The 21,781-nt window shown below is 54.9% G+C and overlaps 2 protein-coding genes and 1 non-coding gene across 5 annotated transcripts in view; 1 reads left to right on the top strand and 2 right to left on the bottom strand.

The window, feature by feature from the left end:
- Positions 1 to 1,591: 1,591 nt before the first annotated feature.
- Positions 1,592 to 15,640, bottom strand: MORF4L1 (mortality factor 4 like 1). Of its 3 annotated transcripts, XM_058422396.1 has the most exons (14): positions 15,528 to 15,638; positions 13,744 to 13,790; positions 11,779 to 11,846; positions 10,091 to 10,156; positions 9,576 to 9,662; positions 9,343 to 9,423; positions 7,777 to 7,839; positions 6,133 to 6,158; positions 5,478 to 5,566; positions 5,271 to 5,372; positions 4,940 to 5,028; positions 3,716 to 3,888; positions 3,340 to 3,424; positions 1,592 to 2,239 (listed from the first exon to the last, which is right to left on the bottom strand). In XM_058422396.1, the coding sequence occupies exons 1-14, from the start codon at positions 15,565 to 15,567 to the stop codon at positions 2,155 to 2,157; spliced, it is 1,101 nt and encodes a 366-aa protein (XP_058278379.1). In that variant the 5' UTR covers positions 15,568 to 15,638; the 3' UTR covers positions 1,592 to 2,154. The 3 variants fall into 3 exon arrangements, with proteins under 3 accessions (XP_058278379.1, XP_039933497.1, XP_039933499.1); XM_040077563.2 differs by lacking the exon at positions 10,091 to 10,156 and having other exon boundaries at positions 15,528 to 15,640; XM_040077565.2 differs by lacking the exons at positions 10,091 to 10,156; positions 15,528 to 15,638 and adding an exon at positions 15,384 to 15,438.
- A 197-nt stretch (positions 15,641 to 15,837) lies between these two features.
- TRNAK-CUU (transfer RNA lysine (anticodon CUU)) lies at positions 15,838 to 15,910 on the bottom strand. The gene has a single exon. It is a non-coding gene; the product is annotated as a tRNA-Lys (tRNA).
- Positions 15,911 to 16,870: 960 nt separating this feature from the next.
- ADAMTS7 (ADAM metallopeptidase with thrombospondin type 1 motif 7) overlaps positions 16,871 to 21,781 on the top strand; it is a 36,579-nt gene continuing 31,668 nt past the window's right edge. Inside the window, exons 1-4 of the mRNA XM_040077067.2 lie at positions 16,871 to 16,959; positions 18,144 to 18,487; positions 19,403 to 19,574; positions 21,422 to 21,618. Coding sequence (XP_039933001.1) covers positions 16,872 to 16,959; positions 18,144 to 18,487; positions 19,403 to 19,574; positions 21,422 to 21,618 — 801 coding nt within the window. The 5' untranslated portion in view covers position 16,871. The remainder of the gene's footprint in view (positions 16,960 to 18,143; positions 18,488 to 19,402; positions 19,575 to 21,421; positions 21,619 to 21,781) is intronic.

Genomic DNA, 21,781 nt, shown 5'->3' on the forward strand with positions numbered 1-21,781 from the left:
GCACAGCCGAAACATTGGGAACAGCACAGCCAAAACACTGGGAACAGCACAGCCGAAACACTGGGAACAGCTGGAACATTGGGAATGGCACAGCCGAAACACTGGGAACAGCTGGAACATTGGGAACGGCACAGCTGGAACACTGGGAACAGCTGGAACATCGGGAATGGCACAGCTGAAACACTGGGAACAGCACAGCCGAAACACTGGAAACAGCTGGAACATCGGGAATGGCACAGCCAGAACATCAGGAATGGCACAGCCCCACTCTCTCACTGGGGTCACCCCGACAGGGACAGTTCACCACCGCTCCTCACGATCTCATACAATCACTTTCCATGTGTCCAAGCACCTTTTCCAGGAGGGAGCTCAGCCAGCCGAGCTCCCCCAGGCTCTGTCACGCCGTGCTGTGCCAGGGACTCCGCTTCCAAGAGCCTCCCTTCCTGGGCACAGGGCTCGGCCTTCAGCAGTCCCCCCTTGCAAAGATTTAATTTCCTGCTCTACAAACTCCTCAGCTTCTCCAGGGGGTACAGCCCTGTGTGAGGAACAGTCACGAGCACACCCAGCCTCCGTGGGGGCCGAGGAAGCCAAGAAAGCCAAAAAGGGAAGCCAACGATTGCTGCCTCAGGCCAGCCTGGGAGAGTTCACCCTTTCCAGGAAGAGCTGGAAGGAGCAGAGACTCCCAGCACAGAGGAACAGCAAAGCACCAGGTGTCCTCTCCCTGGGAACCCTGGTTTGCCAGCAGGAGCCCAGCGACCTTCCCACATAAAACAGAATCGCCGGAAGATCCCAACAGGTCTGGTACAAACCCCGTTCTGTCAACACCTGCACTGACAGCAGAAGGACAGCTTCACTCCTGGAGTAGTTGGCAAAGGATGAATCCATTGTTCGGATTGGAACTTGAGCCTGGCTCCCGGTAATGGCCAGGATAAATGATGAGAAGTGGCTAATTAACAATGCCGAGGCACTGATTGGAACAGCACAGGAGCCAGAGGAGCACCCACCTTGCCACAGTGCCCCTTCCCTACTCCCTGCCTGCCCTGGACAGAATTCCCAGTAGGAACCCGCCTTGGAAGTGCCACAGCTGCTCCCAGCCCTGCCTCAGTTTCCGTGGCAACTTCCCCTCACCCCATTGCTCAATATTGTTCTTTTTCCATGGAACAGCAGCTCCTGCTGCTTTTTCAAACAGCTCCTCATCCAAGCGGACCATCCCAGCCCCGGCAGCCCCGGGGGCTGTGCTCAGCACGGGAGGGCGGCAGGGCAGGGAGGGACACGACCCTGCTGGATTCCTGTCCCGGGAATGTGCTCACACCTTCCCCCAGCCCATCAGCCCACGCTCCTGCCCCTCAGGAAAGGCTCGGTCCCAGCCCAGCTGCACCAGAGCAGGATGGGTCCCAGCTCCCTGGCCACTGTGGCTTCCTGCAGTAACATCTGTGATTGAAACCCGGTATTTTGCCTGCAAAGAGCAGCTAACTCAGAGCCAAGTCATGCACTGCCATTAAGAGATCCAAACCCCTCATTCCCCTGATTCAGCCAGGCCAGAACACTCACGTGGCAGAGACTGATGCAAACACAAACATCAGAAACCGCATTTGAAATTAAAAAAAAAAAAAAAGTTTTATTTGCAGATCTGCCAAACAGGTCTGCGAAAGACCAACATTTCCAAACACTACGAGATGAGAATGCATTTTCCTATCATTAGAATATAAAAAAAAAGTCACAGTCCTTCAACTACCCCATGAAAAGCAGACATTTATGAACCAAACATTGAACTTCCAACACCAAAAAGTCACTGGGGTGAGTGAGACAGTCAATAGCACCAACACAGGTGACGCAGCCCTCGAGGGTCTGCCATTGCTATGGAATAAAGCGGGTTAGCGAGGCCAGGCCTCCGGGCAGAGCACTGAGGTCAGACAATGACACACCAGAACACATTTCCTTTACATCCCAGCGCTGGGGCTCGTCCACTTCGGGACGAGAAATCCCGCTGGGGAACCAAGAAATCTTCCGGGCTTAGGCGGCAGTTCCATTTGACACGCACACCTTCATTATTCACGTGACGTTTACAGGAGCTGTGTGACGGGGAGGTGAAGGGCAGGACGCACAAGTGGCCAGCGGTGCAGGATCCGGGGCGTGCTCCGTGGAAAAGCGGGATTACACCGCTTTCCGGTGGTACTCCGGCGGCGCCACCTCGTAGTCACTGGCGCTGAACAGCGCGGAGGAGTTCTTCGCTAAATACCTACGGAAACAACAGAAAATGTTACATCGCCTCCTGCCCAAATCCTCTGTCGTTCAGTGAATCTGGAGGCGTTTGCCCAGACACACTGCAGTCCCACACGGGGCTGCTCACGTCAGCCCTGCCAAGCACCCACAGATCTGACAGCTCAGCCAAAAATCCATCTCGAACGAGCTGCCAAGCACCCCTGGCGCCAGGTGAGCTCCAGCAGCTCAGGATTAACAGGATGGAGCCGTCCGAGGTTCGGGCAGCTCTGTACCAAGAATCCATTTGGTACTGCTCTACTGAGAGGAGCAGGGACAGAGAGCAGGACACAGGAAGCTGTGTCTGCAGGAACAGGGACCCTCAAGGGCTGAGCGGAGGATGGCAGAACAAGGTAAGGCTCCTGTGCCATCAGTTCTCATGGAATGGGTTCAGGGTTCCTGGTCACAGGGTTCACATTCCTACCTCACAGCCAGAGCTGTTCAGCACCTGCATTTACCTCAGACTGCCCCAAAAGACCAGGGCTGTCCCAGGGCAGGTTTTCCCTGGCTACCAGGCTGATTCCTGTCAAGCTCTCCTGCAGAGCCACCCTGGATTTACTGAGGGTTTTCTTTCAGCTTCCAGTAGCTCCTAACCATAGAACCATGGATTGATTTGGGTTGGAAGGGCCCTTAAAGCTCACCTCATTTCACACTGAACTGTTTTATTATTATTATCAGGATGTTTTCCTCCTAAACAGCCCATGGCTAACAGGGTACCGCAGCACACTAAAGCCCCGGGTGACAGTCTGTCCCAGAAATAACATTCCTAAAGTTCACCAGTTTTTAAACATTTGCTCAATTGTTCTTGAGTAACCGTTGCATAATTTAATAGCTTGCTGGGATTATCATCTGCTTTTTTTAGCAGCTATAAATAAACGTTGAAGCATTTATTTTGCAACAAGGAGCAGACGGGACAGGGTAGGAGTGCAGATGAACAGAACCAGAGAAGTGGAGTCTGAGAGGCTTCAGTGCAGCCGTGGGGAAGATCCCCACACAGGCCCCAGACATACAACAGCTCCCTGAAAAGCCTCACAGCAGCCTGACCTTTCTGCCTTGCTGGAAGACCTCACAAGTACTCACTTTAAGAAGTCATGCAAGTAGTTCAAGAGCAAAGCCAGACTCTTCTCATCCAGGGGCGTGTAGGCCAGCATGGCTCCGATCCGCACTGCTCGAGGGAAGGACACTTGTCACAAACCCTGCTTCGAGTCCTTGTGTGAGCCCACAGCTTCGCAGAAAAGCAGCCCAGGAATCTATTCCAGTATGCACAATTTCACCCCAAACAACCAAACATTAAAAACTCATTTCCATCCCAAACCCCGCGATGGCTCTGAGCCTTTTGGATAGACGGACAGGAAATGAACCCACACTTTAGAGCTGCCTGCCACAGGCTCCAGGGAGCAAAACAAGCACTTGAGTCCTTCCCAGTGCTCCTCATCCCCCCCCAGGTGGCACTCACCAAAGAGCCTCAGGAGGTGTGGGGCGCCGTAGACCTGGGACATGGGAGCGTCGGGGTGATCCGCCAGGATCTCGGCGTACTGGGGCCTCTCGAACTTGTAGAGCAGCTGAGTGCCCAGCATGACATTGAAATACTCCTTGATGCCAGCCACCACCTCGTTGACAGCGTATTCCCTGCGGACAGAGAGCTCTGCAGGGCCTGCTCCAAGGACCCAACCGAGCACCGCTCCAGGAGAGGCTGGGCTTGGGGAGACCACCAAAATCCTCCACAGGCAGTCACGTCTTGCAAGGAAATCTGTCTGGAGACCTTAAAATCTACAGCCACGGGGAGGGGATGCAGTTCCAGACCTCCCTGGAGAAATGGGCTGCTCTGAACTAAGCCAGGATTTAGGCAAACCGAGAGCAGCAGTTTTCAGTCATCCTCTCCAGGAGATGGACTTGGAGCAGCCTCTCTGAAGCCACAGGCAGCTCTGGGGACACTCAGCAGCTTTCTGCTGTCACCCCAGCTTCAAAGGACAGTACTGAATTAATTGCACTGAACAGGGGGACAGCCCCCCAGGATTTCAGGCACCTGCTCCCTTCCTCCCCTGCCAGAATCCTGCAGGCCTCCAACCTCACCCTGCCCGTACAGGATCTGGCAGTGACACAGGAGCACAGCCCTCGCCCCACCCTGCCAACAAATTTGGAACAGGCATCAGGACAATTACATCAGAGGAGGTTAAAACACCCTGACAAGTCAATCATCTGCTTCCTCTTGAGTGGAAGAAAATGACTTCCCCTTTTTATTCTCCCTTTCAAACAGGAAAGTCTCCTGCAGAGTAAACACACCTTGTTTTGCTCAGGGCTGATTGCTGGGGTAATTACAAACAATAATTGGCTTTGCCCATCTGAGTATTTCCAAGCCCTTGTGCACCTCCCTGGCCCCTGGGCCCGTGAGGGAGCCCAAGGGCACTGAGCTCACCCCACACAGCTTTTCTGGGAAGTTTCTATCAGCTTCCTTCAGGAAAAGGCTTAGGGCAAGTGGGGAAGCAGAAATCATATCCACAAAGCAGGAGATGCAGTCTGGAGTTCCTCCCTCAGGATTTCTGGACACCCCCACCACCCTCCCTGGGCACTGGACATGGGTCTGGGTCAGGTTTCACAGCTTTATTCCATTTTCCATGGACCCCAAGTCCAACAACAACAGCCAGGGAGGTGTTTGAGGCTGGCAGCAAGCACTACTCACTTGTTATCAGTATTTCCTCGGGATTTCTTGTAGTTTGCATAATCCTCTAAAATGGAGTCCACGTTCTTCTTGGCAGGGAGGTAGAAGAGCTACAAATGCAAAACAGAACAAATACAAGTTTGTCTCATTCTTGCAGACATTTACACCTGGAAGCTGAACTGAGACCTTTCTCACCAGGGTGTTTCTAGGAGGAAATCAGCAGGTTAAGAGGGTACAGGTTAGGAAAGGAACTCCTCCAGGAGTTTAGCTGGGCATTAAAAAACCCAGCCAAGCTGGGCAGCCTGGGAGAGTGGAAGGTGCCCGCAGGGCTGGGCAGGATTTTCACAGGTACCTGCTTCTGCCTGGTGATCAAGTCCCAGTCATCCACCAGCCACGGCTTCAGCTCTTCGGGGATCTTCACCTTCACCTCAACTCTGTTCATAAACGTCTCCTCCTGAGAAAAGCCAAGCCGGACTAATTACCCTCAGGCACTAATTGGGAGCACAGCACCCTCCTGTTTTCCACCCGAAACCCCTGGGAGGGAATGGAAAACACTCACACTTTCAACTGTTGGATCCACCCGAGCCCTCTTCTTCCTGGGCGGCTGGGGAGTCTCACTGGTGCTGCTCCCCTCCCCAATGCCTGGAGCTGTGCACAGCACACCCAGCAGCAGGAAAAAACAGCACGGAACATTTAGGAGGAACATTTCAAAGTAAGGCTCAGATTGTTCTCAGGTCAGCTTTGCACCTGTTGTTTTGTTTTGGGGGTTTTTTTTGGTTGTTTTAAATATGATTTGTGTTCTGGGACTCTGATTTGTGCCACTTTAAACTGCTGCACTCCCTCACCTGAGGGAGGTTTCTAGAACCTCACCAGTCTGTCATACTTTTTGGGGGAGAATTTTTGGACCCAGCAGCTCAGGTCTGCAGCTGTGTCACGTCTCCATCTCAGTAAGAAAACCTAAGCTTGACTTAGGGAATTATTTCAGCGGATCAGCTTTGCTTTTCAACTGCAAGAGCTCGAAATCCCGACAGACTGAAACCAGGAGATTTTGTGCCAACCAGAAAAGTGTGAACCTTCCCCCTCCTGAGCAGGGAGAGCCCCAGGAGGGACAGCACAAGGTGCCAGTGAATTATTGGGGCAGGTTGAAGGTCTTACTTCAGCTACAAATCCTTCACCAGAGGGACCCACTCAGATGCAAAATAAAACACACTTACTTTTCTGCTTGTTCTTTTTTGTTTTCCTGCAAGAAGAACACAAATTATTGCACATGTCAAGGGAGTGGTATTTAAGGAAGCCACAGCAGAAAGGCAGAAAACGTTTCAAGCATTCAAGGGAGCAGATCCTCAGGAGCTCAGGACACACAGAGGAAATACAAGCTACAACCTGGCTTCAGAGCTGTGGTACCACGAGATTCTTCACGGGACAGGTCAGAATTCACCATTTTTGGGAAGTTTTGTCCTTCCCCAGTGCTCTTGGAGGGCTCCATGACATTCGTTGGTGTTTTATTTCAGACAGAGTATGGCACAAGGAAACAAAAATGCTGGGAATTCCCAGAAAAAAATCTCACTCAACTGAATCGACTTCCAGTAAAAGATTGAAAAAACCTCCAGCTTTAGCTCTGCAGCAGCAGAGGGAAGATTCAGGAGCACCTTGTCTATTTGCTACCCATTTTCAGGGAGTTTTTACCACTGCCATTCTCAGTCTGCTCCCTGCCAACAGCAGCCTGGATCCACTGCTCAAAAAATGGGCACTGGGGGGATAAAACTCTGCCAAGTCCAACACCAATCCCTCAGAAATGCAGCACTCGCTCAAGTGACTCTTGTTTTCAGGCTCTGGACTGGGTTTATCAGCGCCAGGAAACAGGCAGAGGTCTGAGGAAGGGCTGGAGATAGGGAGAGTAAAGGGCTTGTTTAAAGGCAAAGCAGCTGAAATGAGGCTGAAACTGTGGGCAGGGTGAAGTTCATCCCTCAGAGGCAGCAATTCCCAAAGTAAGACACTAACAGCGGGCTGGTGCCTCGAAGAGAAAGGCTTTTCTCCCAAAAAGCCAACAGGGAGGAACAGGGAGTCCTTCCCAGGATTAATTCACAAGATAAAAATCATGTTAACAGTTAGAGCAGAAGCAGAGCTCTTGAAACTGCATTTAGATCATCTAAAACCAGATGTTATTCCCTGATTTGTTACTCAGTGCTGTATCTTCCCTCCAGAACACTTGGTTACCCTTCCTATTTTTCAAGCACCCATTAACTCTGACTGTTTCCTGATTTTTAGGCCCATGAAATGTAGAATAAACTCTTGGAAGCTGGAATTCAGCAGAGCTACATTTAGCAGAGCCAGAAGGTGTTGCACAGGCAGCCATAAAACCTGCTTCAACCACATTTTTTTTTCTGCTACACCTTCCAGTTATCAGAAGATGAGTAATTATTTTAAACCCAAACCTTTGCATTTCATACATATTTCTACTTGATCACAGACTGCTTCAAAGCCTTCGGAACCATTGGCTGCAGTTTGCAGAAGAGTGACTCTGAGCAGACTCAAAAACACAGCACAAGGAGCAGGTCCCGAGCAATCCCACCCAGCGCCAGCACTGCCCCAGAAAACTCCTGGGTGGGAGGGAGGGAGCATCCAGCGCCAAAAGTCTGGAGTCAGCTGCAAGTGCCCTCCCACTGTGCCCAGCCCGAGCAAAAAGGTGCAGGGCAGGAACTGGAGAGGGGCTTTAAAAAACCCCCAGGCAAAGCCCTGCTGCCAAACCGCCCCAGGACAGCTGAGGGCCCCCAGGATCTGCCCGGGAAGCAGGGAAGGAAGGAGGGAAGGGAGCAGGGTGCCCAGCGTGGCAGCGCTGCGCGCCAGCCCTCACTCACCGAGTGGAGATGGCCGGGGTCTCCAGGCAGCACACGGTGTGAGCTCCATCCCTCCGGAAAAACCTGGGGACAGGGCACAGACAGAGCTCAGAGCAGCTCCTGGCAGCCTCACACAGCCCAGCATCACTGAACACCCCGGGGGATGAGCTGTGCTCACATTACTGCCACCACTGCTTGGTGAGCTGAAGAATAAACGTTAGGATATAAATTACCTTTCCCTCAGGTCCTCCAGGAGTGCTACAAAAGGTAAATTCTGAGGCCCACAAGGGCTGGAGGTGTTACCCCTTTAGGACAGTCGTGTAAATGGTTTCTCCCCCTCCCCACCACCAGTACTTCACGTATCTGCAGTGTACAAATGCACAAGGGCACGATCCAGAGGTTTGATTTTGGGCAGTATCACTCTGCAGGGCAAACAACAACACTCACAGCTGAGTCAAACTCACACCCACCACTCACATGGGAGACACTCAGCTGAAACAGCCCCTTAAGCAGCCAGATTAGCCACAGCCACCATTTAGACCTGTTTTAATTACGTTTTAATGATGCTCGTTATCAGCTGCCTACGCAGAGTCGGGCTGGGTTTTGTCTGACCCCACATGAGGACAGGCAGTGACTGGTCCTGAGCTGGCAGATCCCCTGGCTCCCCTTTCCCCAGACCAGAGCCAGCTACAGCCCTGACCAAGCCCAGAGTGAAAGTGCTCCAGAGCAAACCCCAATCCCCTGTCCCCGCTGTGCTGCTCTCCTCAAAGCCATGATTCACATTTCATACCAAACCCGCCCCTGAGTGAGACACTGAACCTGAGGCTGCTGCCAAATCCACTTCTGAAGAACTGGTGGCATTTCAGCAGCTCCCTTACGAAAGTCAGAATCACAAATGAAGTTAGGGATTCAAAACACCCCATTAGCAAGGGCCATGTTCATCATTACTGAAACCCTGCCCAAACAGAAGATGACAAATAAGCAGAGCTGGATTGTCTGAAAATCTACCATAAAGTCTGGCCTGAAACACCAAAAGGATGGAGTGAAGGAAATCTGACAGTCAGAGCTCAAATTGAGTTTTTCCAGCAGATGCCTGAGCTTGCTTCTGGTCTCTTAGGATGCAAACCCATTTTTAATTGTGTATTTATTGGCTTCCTTTTGTCAAAGCCAGCCAAAGAAAGGCTCTTTAAAAGTTCTGACAAATGGCAGAAGGCATTGTGAGGATTTTATTCCAAAGCACTTGGAAGAGCAGGGAAGTTCTGTAGAGAAACTGATTTTACTGAGATATACCAGACTTGTGAGGAATCACCACTTTTTGAGTGTCGTGTCACCAACAATAGAGTGCAAAAAATGCAGAGTGTCTGCTCAGCACCTCAATTCAGCATGAACTCTGCTCCATCTGAAAGGCATTTTTTAATGCAACACTTGAACAAAGGCCTTTCTGGTGCCATTCAACTGCCTTTGCACAGGCCGTGCCACAAGAAATGGAGCTGAGCTGCAGAGCCATTAAAACTGGTGAGCCAAAGCTTGGGAGGTGTTTTGGGCAGGGTTCGGGTTTTTTGTTTTTTCAATAAGAAAGAATCTTACACTTCAACATTCTTCTGCTGCAGACCAGAAGTCTTCTTGCCTGGAGCAGCTCCTCTCATCTTCCCCTCTGCATATTGTTCCCTTTAAACAGAGCATATTCAGAAATAAGGTTTTGGTGGGAAAAGAAGCTTCTTTGATTTTGGTTTGAAACTCGGAAACTTCCCCTGATAAGTCTGGATTGAAGCTCTGCTAAACAAACATTCCCTGCCAAGCCCTTTTCCCCCACGACTCACTGGTTGGCCTTCTGGAGTTCTTTTTGTTTCTGCAGGTTGGTATCCACGTATTTGAGCACTCTGCTTTCTGGAACCCATTCATCCCAGCTGCAAAAGACCCAGAGATTAACAAATCGTCACTCAAAACCGTCCCACGATTGTCTTCTACACACAACAGTCAGTTAAAAGTTTCAGAGAATTCGGGACTAAGCTGTGCTTTGTGTCAAGTCATGGACTGGCACAGCTCAAGGTCAAAGTTACCAAACGTTCCCACTGACTGGAGCTGGAATGATTTCCCTAGGGAATGTAACCCTCTGGCATTTCCAGCTTCCCAAACTTGAAGTATGGGCAGCTTAGGAGGGGGAGAAGAGTCTTTAATTCAAATGGAGCATCACAGGAAAAAAAAAAACAAAAACAAACCAAACTCTGTGCTTACAAAATTATGGGGTATCTGTAGCCATAGTATATTACTGAGGAAGCTTCCTTTATCTATTCCAACATTTTATAGGTTAACAAATTCAGCAATAGGATCTTACTGTAAGGAGAAGAGCTCTGATTTCTGTCTGTGAAGGAAACCAAGATGGCATGAATATTTGCAGAATCTGAAGTGAACGATTTAAGAGAACAGGTGTTGGGGAACTTGCCATTACCAGCAGGAATTCCACTTCAACACAAGAGTGGCTCAGCTGAGCAACCTGACAACTTATCTCAAATAAAACACATTAAAAGTGGCCGAGGTAACCTGGAGTACATCAGTTAAAGCTCTTTTTTAATAGAGAGCTCTGTGCCATTTGTCAGCAGCTGCCAGTCTTGGAGCATCACGTGGCCAAACCAATATTGCTCCAGGTGCACCAGGACTCCAGAGGCTGGAGAGAAGGCGAGGGCAGCATCTCCAGGCTGCAGAGAAACATCTCCAGCTGTGCCCAGACACTCTGGGGTTTGGGCAGCGCCTTGCTCAGCTGTTACAGCCACGTGTCCCACTCCTGCCTGTCCAGCTGCGAGAGACCCTCCAGCGGTGACACCTCTGTGCCCCACGGTGGCAAAGCTTCCTGGTATCCTGACTGTTGATACTGGCTAAATAATTCCAAGCCAGGCCCTTGCAGCTGCAGAGGGCCAAATGCAGGCTGTGCTGCCCTGGCTCTTGCAGCAACGCCACTTTTAATGTCCTTAACTGGGAGCCTGGAGGCAGAAATAAAAACCCAACCAGCGCAAGCGAGAAAAGCGGGATCAGGACACCACTTGTGGCCCCCTCCACGGCACAAACAAGGGAAGGAAGGGCCAAATTGATGCTGCCTCCTTGAGAGGAGCCACCACACCAGCTGATTACGGCCTGTAAGTGTTGTGTTTACACGGAGACATCCCCTGTCCCTCTGGCAGGAGGGGGAGCGGATGCAATTAAAAGTCACATCTAAAACACCAGGCTCAGCTTTTAGTCACATCACAGAGATCAAGGCTGCCGTGACTAAGAGTGCTCAACACTGAAATGAAACCAAACCAAACAGGAAACTGCTCTCTGAGACTTCTGGGTCTGAAGAGCTGAGGTTTTTAATCACTTAGAAAAAACCTCCACTTTTCCTAAACTTGAACCCAGGGGTAGAAAACAACTCAAAAAAAAAAAAAAAGGAGAAAAGTACATCAATATAACAACCCCATGGAAGCTTTCACCTTTAATGGGCTCAACATTTATCTCCCAGAGGTGCCTGTGACCCTCAGCCATCTCCCACCTGGAACCCTGCCGGTTTTGCAGGAGGGAAAAGTCTCTGTAAGTTTAATCTGAGAGGCTGGAACCGAAGCACAGGCTACACCTGCTGCTAACCCAGCCTGAAGCCAGCCCTCACAGCAAGCCCTGCTCCAAAATCCCCTGCCAAACCTGGGGAAGAGGCAAGGCCAGGCCATCTGAGCGGTCTTGCCCCACCTCAGGAGGAGCTGCCTTTCCTCCCAAGGAAGTTTTCATTGCAGATGTTTCTGCCAGGGAGGAATTCCAGCGTTTCCCACCCAGAACGTTCCAGAGCATTCCCAGCAGCCTCCTGACAGCCCTGCAGGAAATGGCCAGTTTGGCAATGTTCTCCCTGTGTTACACAAACCAGCAGCCCAGGTATAAAATGTTCTGGTCCAGCCCCAGAGGGCGACCACGGCAGAGCTGCAGCACCCAGCCCACGCTCAGACAAAAGCATCTCCCTGGAAAGGAAAGGGAAACCCTGCCTCCATTCCATGCAGTACTTACTTTTTATTCCAACCACTGTAATGGATAAAGTATTTCACTTGCTTGTCCTTTATGGCAACCTTTACACACTGGAACAGAGAAGAAAGGTCAGTCAGTCCCAGGGAAAACAAGGAGAGCTCAGGGAATTTTGCTGCTTTAGCTTGCAGAGTGTTCCCAGCCCCTGAACTTCTTGGCTGTACGAATCAAATCCACCAACTCAACGCTTCCCCCAGGAAGTTCCAGTCCTGTTCTGGAGGTGCTGAGATTCAGCTGCCACGGCCCCCCTGAGCAGTGACAGAATGAGGCTGCTGTAGAGCCTGCAGGGCTCCAGATTTCAGTCTCTTTAGGAGGGGTTTTTCTTGCACTGAAGTAAAAACTACTCGCAGAAGTTACAATTGGTATTTTCTTGGCATGCAGAGCCACCTCGGAGCGTTTGAGAGGGCAGAACCTTTGGCTGTACAACGTTTTCTCAAGACCACACTGTGCTGTACCCACTCCAAAATATTGCCAGAGAGAAACCTCCTACTCCAGGGAACATCTGCAAAACGCCACACATGGAACTTAAACCCAGGCTCACGTGAACCTGCAGCCAGGACTTAGGTTCTCCTGCTCCTGCTGGCTGCTCTGCTGCAGCAGTGCTCTGTCCTGGCAGCCTGGAGTTAAAGCCACACACAGCCCCTGCCTGTCTCTGCTTGTTTTGGAGAATGAAAGGGCTCAGCACCAAGCAAAAGGTGACTCAAATAAAGTTCTGTAGCAAAATATTTTCCCTGCTGGAGGCTGGAAGGGCCTGAAGTGACTCTCCCTTAACTCTGCATGGCAGAGAGGCACAAACAGCTCCTGTTTGCACCAGCCCTCACAATGCTGTGCCACAAAGAGCTGCTCTGACCACCTTGCTGTGGGACACCAGGGATGTGGTCAGGAACAAAACAACTGCTGGACTGAGAACCCCGGGAGAAAAAAAACAGATCAAAGGAGCAGGAAGAAAGGCGAGGTTGTTATTCATTACCACTGGCAAAGCAGCTTTTAAAATTAAACCCCTTAAAATAAACGAGTCAAACCTTTTTAAAATTAAACTTCAAGTTCATTTTGCCAGTGCAGGGACTCAGAAGGATTCACTCAGTACAAAGAGCCAGGCAAAACAAAACCCACTTGTGAGCTGGGAAATCCCTTCCAGCACCCAGCCTGATCCTGCAGCACTCATTCCACTCTGGAAAGAGGAGGGACGCAGCTCGGGGCTGTTTGAGTGGCACAAGGTAACTCCCTCAAATCCAGGAGCCTCAATCGCCCTCCCCTCTGCAGGCACTGGCACAACAACCCTGAGCACACAATTCCCAGCAAAAAGTGGGAATTGTCACACATTCCCAACAACCTCACCCTCCTGTTCCAGAGGGGGAAGAGCAGAGTAGGAACAGTCTGGAGAACCCCAAACCCTCTCAGTGCTCTGGGTGTGATTTTAGCATTACAACAACTCTTCCTCACCGTAGAACACTCCTGAAGAGAGGAGCTGAGTGCTTCTCCTGCCTCCCTGTGTTAACTTTCACCGACACCAAATCCTAAAGGATCTAAATCCCTGTCTGGGGTGCCCCAGGAATTCCTGCAAGCCTTCCGACCCACACGGCTCCAGGAGCCCTTTCCTTGCCTTTCAGAGGGGGTGGGAGCACTCAAACCCAGAGCTGTGCCTGCAGCAGCTCAGGCACCAAATCCTGCAGGCACAAAGTGTTCTGGGGTATTTCCAGCGTTCTGGGATATTTCCAGCGCTCTGGGATCTTCCAACAGCCTCTGGGAGCTCCCCAGAATAGCTGCACGGTGCCACCGGGCTTCCTGAAATTGTTCTGGAATAGAGCCCCAGGGTTTAGAACTGATTTCAGGCAGGTTTTTGTTAATTTCAGTTCCAGCCCTTGGTCCCATCTAGAGGCACAGCAGACAAAAGCATTTCCTTGCTTTCCTGGGGAGCAGCAGGAGCCGCCTGCAGCCACGCACACCTACCTTGGCTTCATAAAGGAGAGGTCCATGGAAACAAAGCACTCGCTCACCTGCAAGGGAAGCGCAGAGAAACAGCTCAGGGCTCCGTTTCCATCACTTGTGCCACCAGGAACAGCGCAGAGCCAGCCCAGGAGCAGCTCCAAGGCAGGAACTGACTGGAGAAGCAAATTCACTCTCCCACCCGAGGGATCGGAGCTGTGATTATCTGGACCCCGGAGGATCTCCGTGCAGGAGCAGCTGCACACAAACAGCACCTGGCACCAAACCCCACATTCCTGCCCGTCCCTGAGCTGCCAGACATCCCCAGATCCCACCAGGAACTCCTCCCCAGCCTCAGGTCGGGCTGCAGCCCCCACACGGGCAGGTAAAGCTGCCCCTCGGAGGGGTCACTGACCCAGGGCACTCTCCTAACACCCCACCTCTGCACCTCAAGCTCCTGAGCCCTGAAAGCCACCGTCATTCCGTGTCCTTTTCTTGCAGGAAGAGCAGCACCTGGCATTCCCAACTCAGGGCAGAGACCCCCGAGCTGCTTCCCCCCCAGCCTGTGGGTCAGGGCTGGGGCTGTGCAGCAGCAGAACCTCCTCACTCCGGGGTTTTAAGCAGGATCAGATTGTCCTTCAGCCTGGTTTTATCTCCTCAGCGGCCAAGCCTCATTGTGTGGTTCCACTGTGGAACTGCAGGGTATTTAACACAGGATATCTGAGGCCACACATTCTCTCCTGGAAGCTGCAGTGCCTCAGGTTTTTGGGAGGATGAGCTGCAGAATTGTAAAATGCCTTCTGAAAGGAAAAGGCTCAGAAGGGTTCTCCCAGAAATGCCCACACTGATACATCACACAGTCGGTGCTTTTATCTCAAAATGTCCCCAGGGACAGGGCAGACAAGCAGAGGTGACATTACCACCCGCATTGTCACAGCGCTGGCAGGAGACACACCTCTGCCTCAAAGCTGTGCAACCTTTTCCAGGAGAGATGCCCACAGTTACTGAGGAATTTTCATTTTTTTAAAAAACCACACGGCTGATTTGCAGAAAGGGTTCTTTGTCTCCGCGACACCCCGGCAGGCTCCTGCTGCCTCACACAAGGGCTGTCCCCTGGAGCCACACGCTGCTCCTCACACCAAAGCTGATCCCATCCCACCCCTGGATGGGCAGGGACACCTTCCACTGCCCCAGGCTGCTCCAAACCCCAGTGTCCAACCCGGCCTTGGACACTCCAGGGACGGGGCATCCATCTTACACTACACCGCTAGTTTTATTTATCTTACTTATATCAAATCTCAACCGCAGCCATTACCTAAAAATCAAAACACACGCAGAAAAACCCTCCTAAAAAAGCCCAGCTCCTCTTCGTTCACCTAACCCCCGCTGCCCTGTTACAGATGTGGATTCCTGATGTGCCTCCACGAATCCTCCCGCACCGGCCTCCCTTGCAGGGGACGATAAACAAACAACCACCTCCCAAACGCATCAAAACAAAACCCCCGACAACTCGGAGGGATTTTAATGCCAACGACCGCCCGCGCAGGAAAACGAAGGATATTGGGAATAACGGGGTGGGAAGGGCCCGCGCGTTACTGGGAGGAAAGAGGAGGGACAGCAAGGGACAAAGGCTGCGGGAATTCCGCTTTCACACCTATCCGCACCTGGTGGGGCCGAGCAGGGAGCGATGAGGGGCGAATCCCCCCGCAGCGGGAGCAGCGGGGCCTGAGGCGAGGCCCCCGCGGCCCGGGACCCCCGGAGCCCCCCGAGTCCGCCCTGCCCGCACCCCCGGCCCTGCCCGCACTCACCCTCCTGGAACTTAGGCTTGGGGTCCTGCTTGGGCGCCATTTATAAGGGCCGGTGCCTCCTCCGGCCGCTCCCCGCGGGGCCCCGGCGCTGCCCGGCCCGGCCCGGCCCCGCCGCGCAGCCGCGGCCCGGGCATGCCGGGACATGGAGTCCGCGGGCGCTCCGCCTCACTCCGGGGGTGGCAGCGGCTCGGCTGCCGGGTGTTGGCTGTCCGCGCCGTGAGGAGACAGACTGCGGGGGAGAAAAAAAAAAAAAAATTAATAAAAACGGAGAGAAAAATAGAAATGAAAAAAAGGGAGAAAAACACGAATGCGCCCAACGTGGGGCTCGAACCCACGACCCTGGGATTAAGAGTCCCATGCTCTACCGACTGAGCTAGCCGGGCGCCACGCGCACAGTCCCGCCGCCTCGAGTCTCGGCAGCGCCCCCCGCCGGCCCCGCGCATTCCCCGCCCCGGCCGCCAGAGGGCGCGTGCCCCGGCTGATTTGCATATTTAATATTGTCGCCTAATTAAACACCATCCCCAAGCCCGGGATGTGCTGAGCGCCGGGAGCTGCGGCCGTCCCGGGAATGCCGGGGGATGCCGGGGCCGCGAGCAGCCCGCCGGGGGTTAATTAACAGCGCCCAGTAATCAGGGGTGTTTGCTCCCGGTGCGCTTTAACCTGAGAGAAAATAAAAAGAGGCAGCGACGGGCTGAGGTGAGGGGGACATGGCGGCATCAGCCAAGCGCCGTTTTTCATTTCGGACCGAAAATTCGCTGATTTTTTTGTGTTTTTTTGGGTTTTTTTTAATCGCAATCCTCCCGGCCGGGCAGACGAAGCAGCGCCAGGGGGCGCCACGGGCCGCACTGGCAGCGCGTAACAGAAACCCCGCCCCTGATGTGAATTTCAGTAATTTAATATGCAAAACCCGCCCTTAATGTACATAACCCCGCCCTTAATGTACATAACCCCGCCCTTAATGCACATAACCCCGCCCCTTATGTGAATAACCGCAATTTAATATCCAAAACCCTGCGCTTAATGTGCAAAACCCCACCCCTGATGTACATAACCCCGCCCCTGATGTGAATATCAGTAATTAATATGCAAAACCCCGCCCTTGTTGTACATAACCCCGCCCACTCGATGTAATAACCCCGCCCTTGTCGTATATAACCACGCCCATTTGATGTGCACAACCCGCCCCCGGACGCACAATATCCCGTCCCTAACGAGCATAGCCCCGCCCCCCGATCTACATAACCCCACCCTCTATTGTGCCAGGCCCCGCCCCCGCTGTGCCCGGCCCCGCCCCCCGTTGTGCCGGGCCCCGCCCCGGCGCGGAGCCCCCAGCCCGCCGCAGCCATGGCGGCCCCGGCCGCGCTGCTCCCGCTCCTGCCCCTCGTCCCCGTCGCGCTGGCGCTGGCCGCGGGCGGGGGCACGGCGGGGACAGGTCCGCGGGGACAGCGCGGCGGGGACCGCGGGGGGGGAGCGCGGGGGGTCCGCGGGGCGCGGGGGTCCCGCGGGGATGAGTGCGGGACGTCCGCGGGGCTGAGCGGGATGAGAGCCGGGTGTCCGCGGGATGCCCTCGGGAATGAGCGCCGGGTGTCCGCGGGACTGAGCGGGATGCTTGCGGAAATGAGCGCCGGGCGTCCGCGGGATTGTCCGCGGGATGCCCTCGGGAATGAGCGCCGGGTGTCCGCGGGATGCCCTCGGGAATGAGCGCGGGGTGTCCGCGGCACTGTCCGCGGGATGCCCTCGGGAATGAGTGCCGGGTGTCCGCGGGATTGTCCGCAGGACGCCCTCGGGAATGAGCGCCGGGTGTCCGCGGGATGCCCTCGGGAATGAGCGCGGGGTGTCCGCGGCACTGTCCGCGGGATGCCCTCGGGAATGAGTGCCGGGTGTCCGCGGCACTGTCCGCAGGACGCCCTCGGGAATGAGCGCCGGGTGTCCGCGGCACTGTCCGCGGGATGCCCTCGGGAATGAGCGCCGGGTGTCCGCGGGATGCCCTCGGGAATGAGCGCTGGGTGTCCGCGGCACTGTCCGCGGGATGCCCTCGGGAATGAGCGCCGGGTGTCCGCGGCACTGTCCGCGGGATGCTCTCGGGGCGCTCGGCGGGGCCGGGCCCGCACAGCCCGGTGCCCCCGCCGCTGCCGCGCTCGCCCCCCGGCTTGGGCACGGTCGGAGCCCGCAGCCCCGGTCCCCTCCCGGTTCCCCGCCGAGCCCCGGCTGGGGAGGCTCCGGGTCGCTCCGTGCCCGGGGCTGCTTTGCTTCTAGAGGCGGCGTCCCGACGCCGTCTCAAAGTGTGGATTTGATTTTTGGGGAGTTTTTTTCCGTTGTTCGTTCGGCGGGGGTTTTTTTTGCTGGCACCCGGAGTTCAACAGCGGGAGCGTGTGCGTGGTAACCGGGGCCAGCCGGGACAGAGCCGAGCTCCGGAGCTGCCCGAGTCCCCCTCGCCCACCCTGACCTTAGCGCTGCCCCCCGGCAAAGCCCAGCGCTGACCGCCCAGGGCCGTCACCGGGCACCGGTGACCAGAGCCAGCTGCTGTCCGCGTCCCCGACGCCGCCGCAGCGGGGAGAGGGGTGTGAGAGGAAAGGTGAAGACCCCTGCAGGTAACCACCGCACCCCCTCTTCCAGAGCCGCTCTCCGGCAGCGACATCGTCCATCCCATCAAGGTCGACGAGAGCGGATCCTTCCTGTCCTACGACTTGTCCCACCGGGCCCTTCACCGGAGGTCTCCTGCCTCCAGGAGCAAGCTTCCCGCTTTCTATGAGCTGCACTACAGAGGGCAGCCCCTGAAATTCAACCTGAGCCTCAACAGGCACCTCCTGGCTCCGGGCTTTGTCAGCGAGAGGCGTTTCGGGGGCATCGCCGGCGCCAAGATCCGGCCCCACTCCTACAACTCCTGCCATATGATCGGGGAGGTGCGGGGCCGGGCGCTGCAGGGCGGGCTGGCTGCCCTCAGCACCTGCGACGGCCTGGTGAGTACAGCCCCGCTCCACACGGAGCCCTAATCGCCCAAAGGGGAACGGCAGGAGCCGGGGGAAACCCTTCTTCTCTGCCAAAAGTGCCACCAAAGTTCCCAGCAGCAGCAGAGTCAGCCTCACCCCGCGGGTCTGCTGCAGCCGTGCGTGAGCGCGCTGCGGATTTCCCACGGATCGCTGTGGTTTGGGAACTCTCCGGGGCTGGGTTTGCTGGTTTGTGTCCAAATCCCCATAAAGGGCAATTCTCTGCCTTCTGCTACGTAAACAGGGTTGTGGGGAGCACATCTGGGCACGCAGCTGGAGGTGTTAGCGATAGCACAGCCCCTGGCTGGGGAGGCTGCTGCTGGCAGCTGTTTCCTGAGCTCTGCGCTGCCTCGTTCCGCTGTGGGTATTTCCTAAGGCAGCAGTGAGCTGGAGCGGTGGCACTCTGGGGGAAAGGGTTTAAAACCTCCTGTGGGTTTGCAGAAATGATCCCAAATAACTGGTGGGGCAGAGCTCACGCTCCTGTCTCTCGCTCCACCGGATCCTCCGTGGTGTCCCAGTGCCAGAGGGCAGGAGTTAATGGGATATTGGGAAGAATCCTTCTGTGGGGATATCGGGAGGTATCTGTGTAAATGGGATCTTGGGAAGAATCCTTCCCTGGGGGGTGGGGAGGGGCTGGGATGGAATTCCCAGAGCAGCTGTGGCAGTCCCTGGATCCCTGTCCAAGGCCAGGCTGGACGCTGGGGCTTGGAGCAGCCTGGGACAGCGGGAGGTGTCCCTGCCGTGGCAGGGGTGGCACTGGATGGGCTCTAATGTCCCTCCCCACCCCAAGCATTCCATGGTGCTGTCATTCCGTGGTCACTCCCGGCTTCCTTGGGGTGAGCTGGGGTGCAGGCGGCCTCACGGTGCCCCTCTGTGTGCCCCTGGCAGAAAGGCGTGTTTCAGCTCATGGACGAGGACTATTTCATCGAGCCCGTGTCCAGCAGCCCCCCGGAGGAGGGAGCAGCGCAGCCCCACAGGATCTACAAGCGCCAGGTGCCCAAGGACAGCGGGGAGCAGGGCAGGAGAGCCCCGGCCCCGCGGGAGCCCTGCGGCGTGCGAGGTACCGTCCCCTCCTCTGGGCAAAGTCTGTGCCACCGGTGACCGCTGGGTGCTGGACCTCGGGCCTCTCGCTCCCCTCTGCTGCTCCCAGCCCCGCTGCAGCCAGGGGGATGATGTGGAGACAGAGCTTTTGCTTTCATTTCCATGAAAACTTTGCTTTTTGACCTGCCAGGGCGCGGGACTCTGGGAGTGGAACTCGGTCGCTGCCCCGGGAGTTCCCGCTGTGGGCAGAGTGCGTGTGGGTCCTTCCCTGTGCGGAGCAGATGGGCTGGATAAACTCCTAAATCCAGGATTTCAAGTGCTGAGGAATTCAGTGCGTTCCCAGAAGCTCATGGGCGCTTTAGTCCCTGAGGAATCCGCAGTGCATTGTGTGCTGCACATTTCCCGGAGCTCTTTGCTTCCACAAACTGGGGCTTGCTTCTATGACAGGGTTATCCTCAGGCATTCTCCTGATCATCTAAATTAATTATTTAATCTGTGGTCATAATCTTAATGGCTTCTTCTGGGCTTTGAGGTCTGTTCTTGACTCCAGTCCACTCTGGACTTTGAAGTCTGTTCTTGAAAAAACTAATTTCCCTGGGTGTACCAGAGTGTGGATCTCTGTGATCAGCGCTAGTGGGGTGGCTGTGCTGTGCACGCCCTGCAGAGCAATCCCAAAAGGGTCCCAGGGGCTGTGGGATTTCAGTGACTGCCATCCTCTCTCTGAGCTCTGCCCCACGCCAGGCAGATGCTGCTGGGGTTGTTGGGCTCCTGTCAATGCCCAGGGCCGTGCTCAGCTGGGTGGGGTTTGACAGGGATCATCCCAAGGGGAAATGATCCCAAGGGGAAATGATCCCAAGGGGAAATGCCCCAGGAGCACCCCCAGCTCTGCAGCGGCCGGGAGCTCAGCAGCTCAAGGACACAATGGGAACGAGCTCCAAGGAAGCTGCCGCGATTAAACTGTCACAGCGGTATTAGCAATTCATCAAGAGGTCCAGATAGTTGGGATTTTTTCGGGCCGGGGGATAAAACGCCCTTTCACGGCTAACCCAGGAGATGTAGGAGTCCATTGTTAGGGAAGTGAGGCTGAGCCCTCCCAAACCGGCCACGAAAGCGATTCCCACTGTGTGGGATGAGGTTTGTAAAGCCTTCACCCAGCTTGGGGCTGACCCTGACCTTGCTCTTGGAGCCGTGTCACAGGAAAAGTCCCCGCTGGAGAATTCCCAGTGGCCGCTGTTCGTGCGGAGCTCTCCTCCGCCCCCGGGCTCATCCCAGCGAACATTCCCGTCCCTTCCCTCGGGAAGGAGCAGAGCTGCTCCCCGGGTGCCTGGGGGAATCTCGGAGCTGGCTGCAGCGTCCCGGCCTGCCCAGGGCTCTGCTGCTGCTGGGCTTTGGTTCCACTCACCAGCCCGGCTTTGGGGCACAGGGTTTGGTGATGGGAGCCGTCCCTTCCTGGAAAACACAGATCTGGGAAATGTCGAGCCTCCGCGGCTTCTTCTCGGGTTGTTTCTCAAGAGTCTCTGCAGCGTTGTCTGTAAATTCCTTACAAACGCTAAGGCTCTGCTTTGGGAGGCTCCCCGTTCCTCGTGGAATATTGCAAACCCCGTTCTGGTCAAAGAAATTCCTTCAAATGCTTTGTTTATATCATTTTTTGGAGTCCTGCTCACGTGCAGCAGGCTGAGCTCAGAGTCCCTTGGAGCAGAGCGCAGCAGAACACACGTGAGTTACTGAGTTACGGGTCCAAGCGTGGAGCCTTCTCCGCATCACAGGCGAGTCCTTTGAATTAAAAAAAGAAGATATTAAAGCTACAGGCGTTTTAGCAGGGAATTTTTTTCCTTTTTTTTTTTTTTTTTCCCTTAAATCCCTCAGAGTCCCAGGGGAGCCTGGAGCGGTCCGAGAGGCGCAGGGAAAGGTGGGAGCAGAAGCAGCCCAGGAGGAGAAGGCTCCGGCAGCGCTCGGTCAGCAGGGAGAAATGGGTGGAGACGCTGGTGGTGGCGGACACCAAGATGGTGGAGTTCCACGGCAGTGACAACATCGAGAAGTACGTGCTGACCGTCATGAACATGGTGAGTGCTGGGCCACCGGGGTTCCAGCGGCACTGGGAGCCCGGGGCGCTTCGGGTGGTGGCAGGGTCACCTTCCGTGGGGGCTCCTTCCCTCCGTGGGGATGGGGGACGTGGGCTCCCGGGGAGGTGACAGAGGGGACAGCTGAGAGCCACGCTCTGGTGGT

Source organism: Hirundo rustica, chromosome 13 (assembly GCF_015227805.2).
Source record: "Hirundo rustica isolate bHirRus1 chromosome 13, bHirRus1.pri.v3, whole genome shotgun sequence".
NCBI lineage: Eukaryota > Metazoa > Chordata > Aves > Passeriformes > Hirundinidae > Hirundo > Hirundo rustica.

Bases quoted from the DNA above. Each gene is read 5' to 3' on its own strand.
- MORF4L1 (XM_058422396.1), bottom strand. From the start codon at position 15,567: ATGGCGCCCAAGCAGGACCCCAAGCCTAAGTTCCAGGAGG. The intron at 13,791-15,527 runs GTGAGTGCGGGC...CTTCCCTTGCAG, and splicing joins CAAGCCTAAGTTCCAGGAGG to GTGAGCGAGTGCTTTGTTTC. The intron at 3,889-4,939 runs GTGAGTAGTGCT...CTCTGTCCGCAG, and splicing joins CGAGGAAATACTGATAACAA to GGAATACGCTGTCAACGAGG.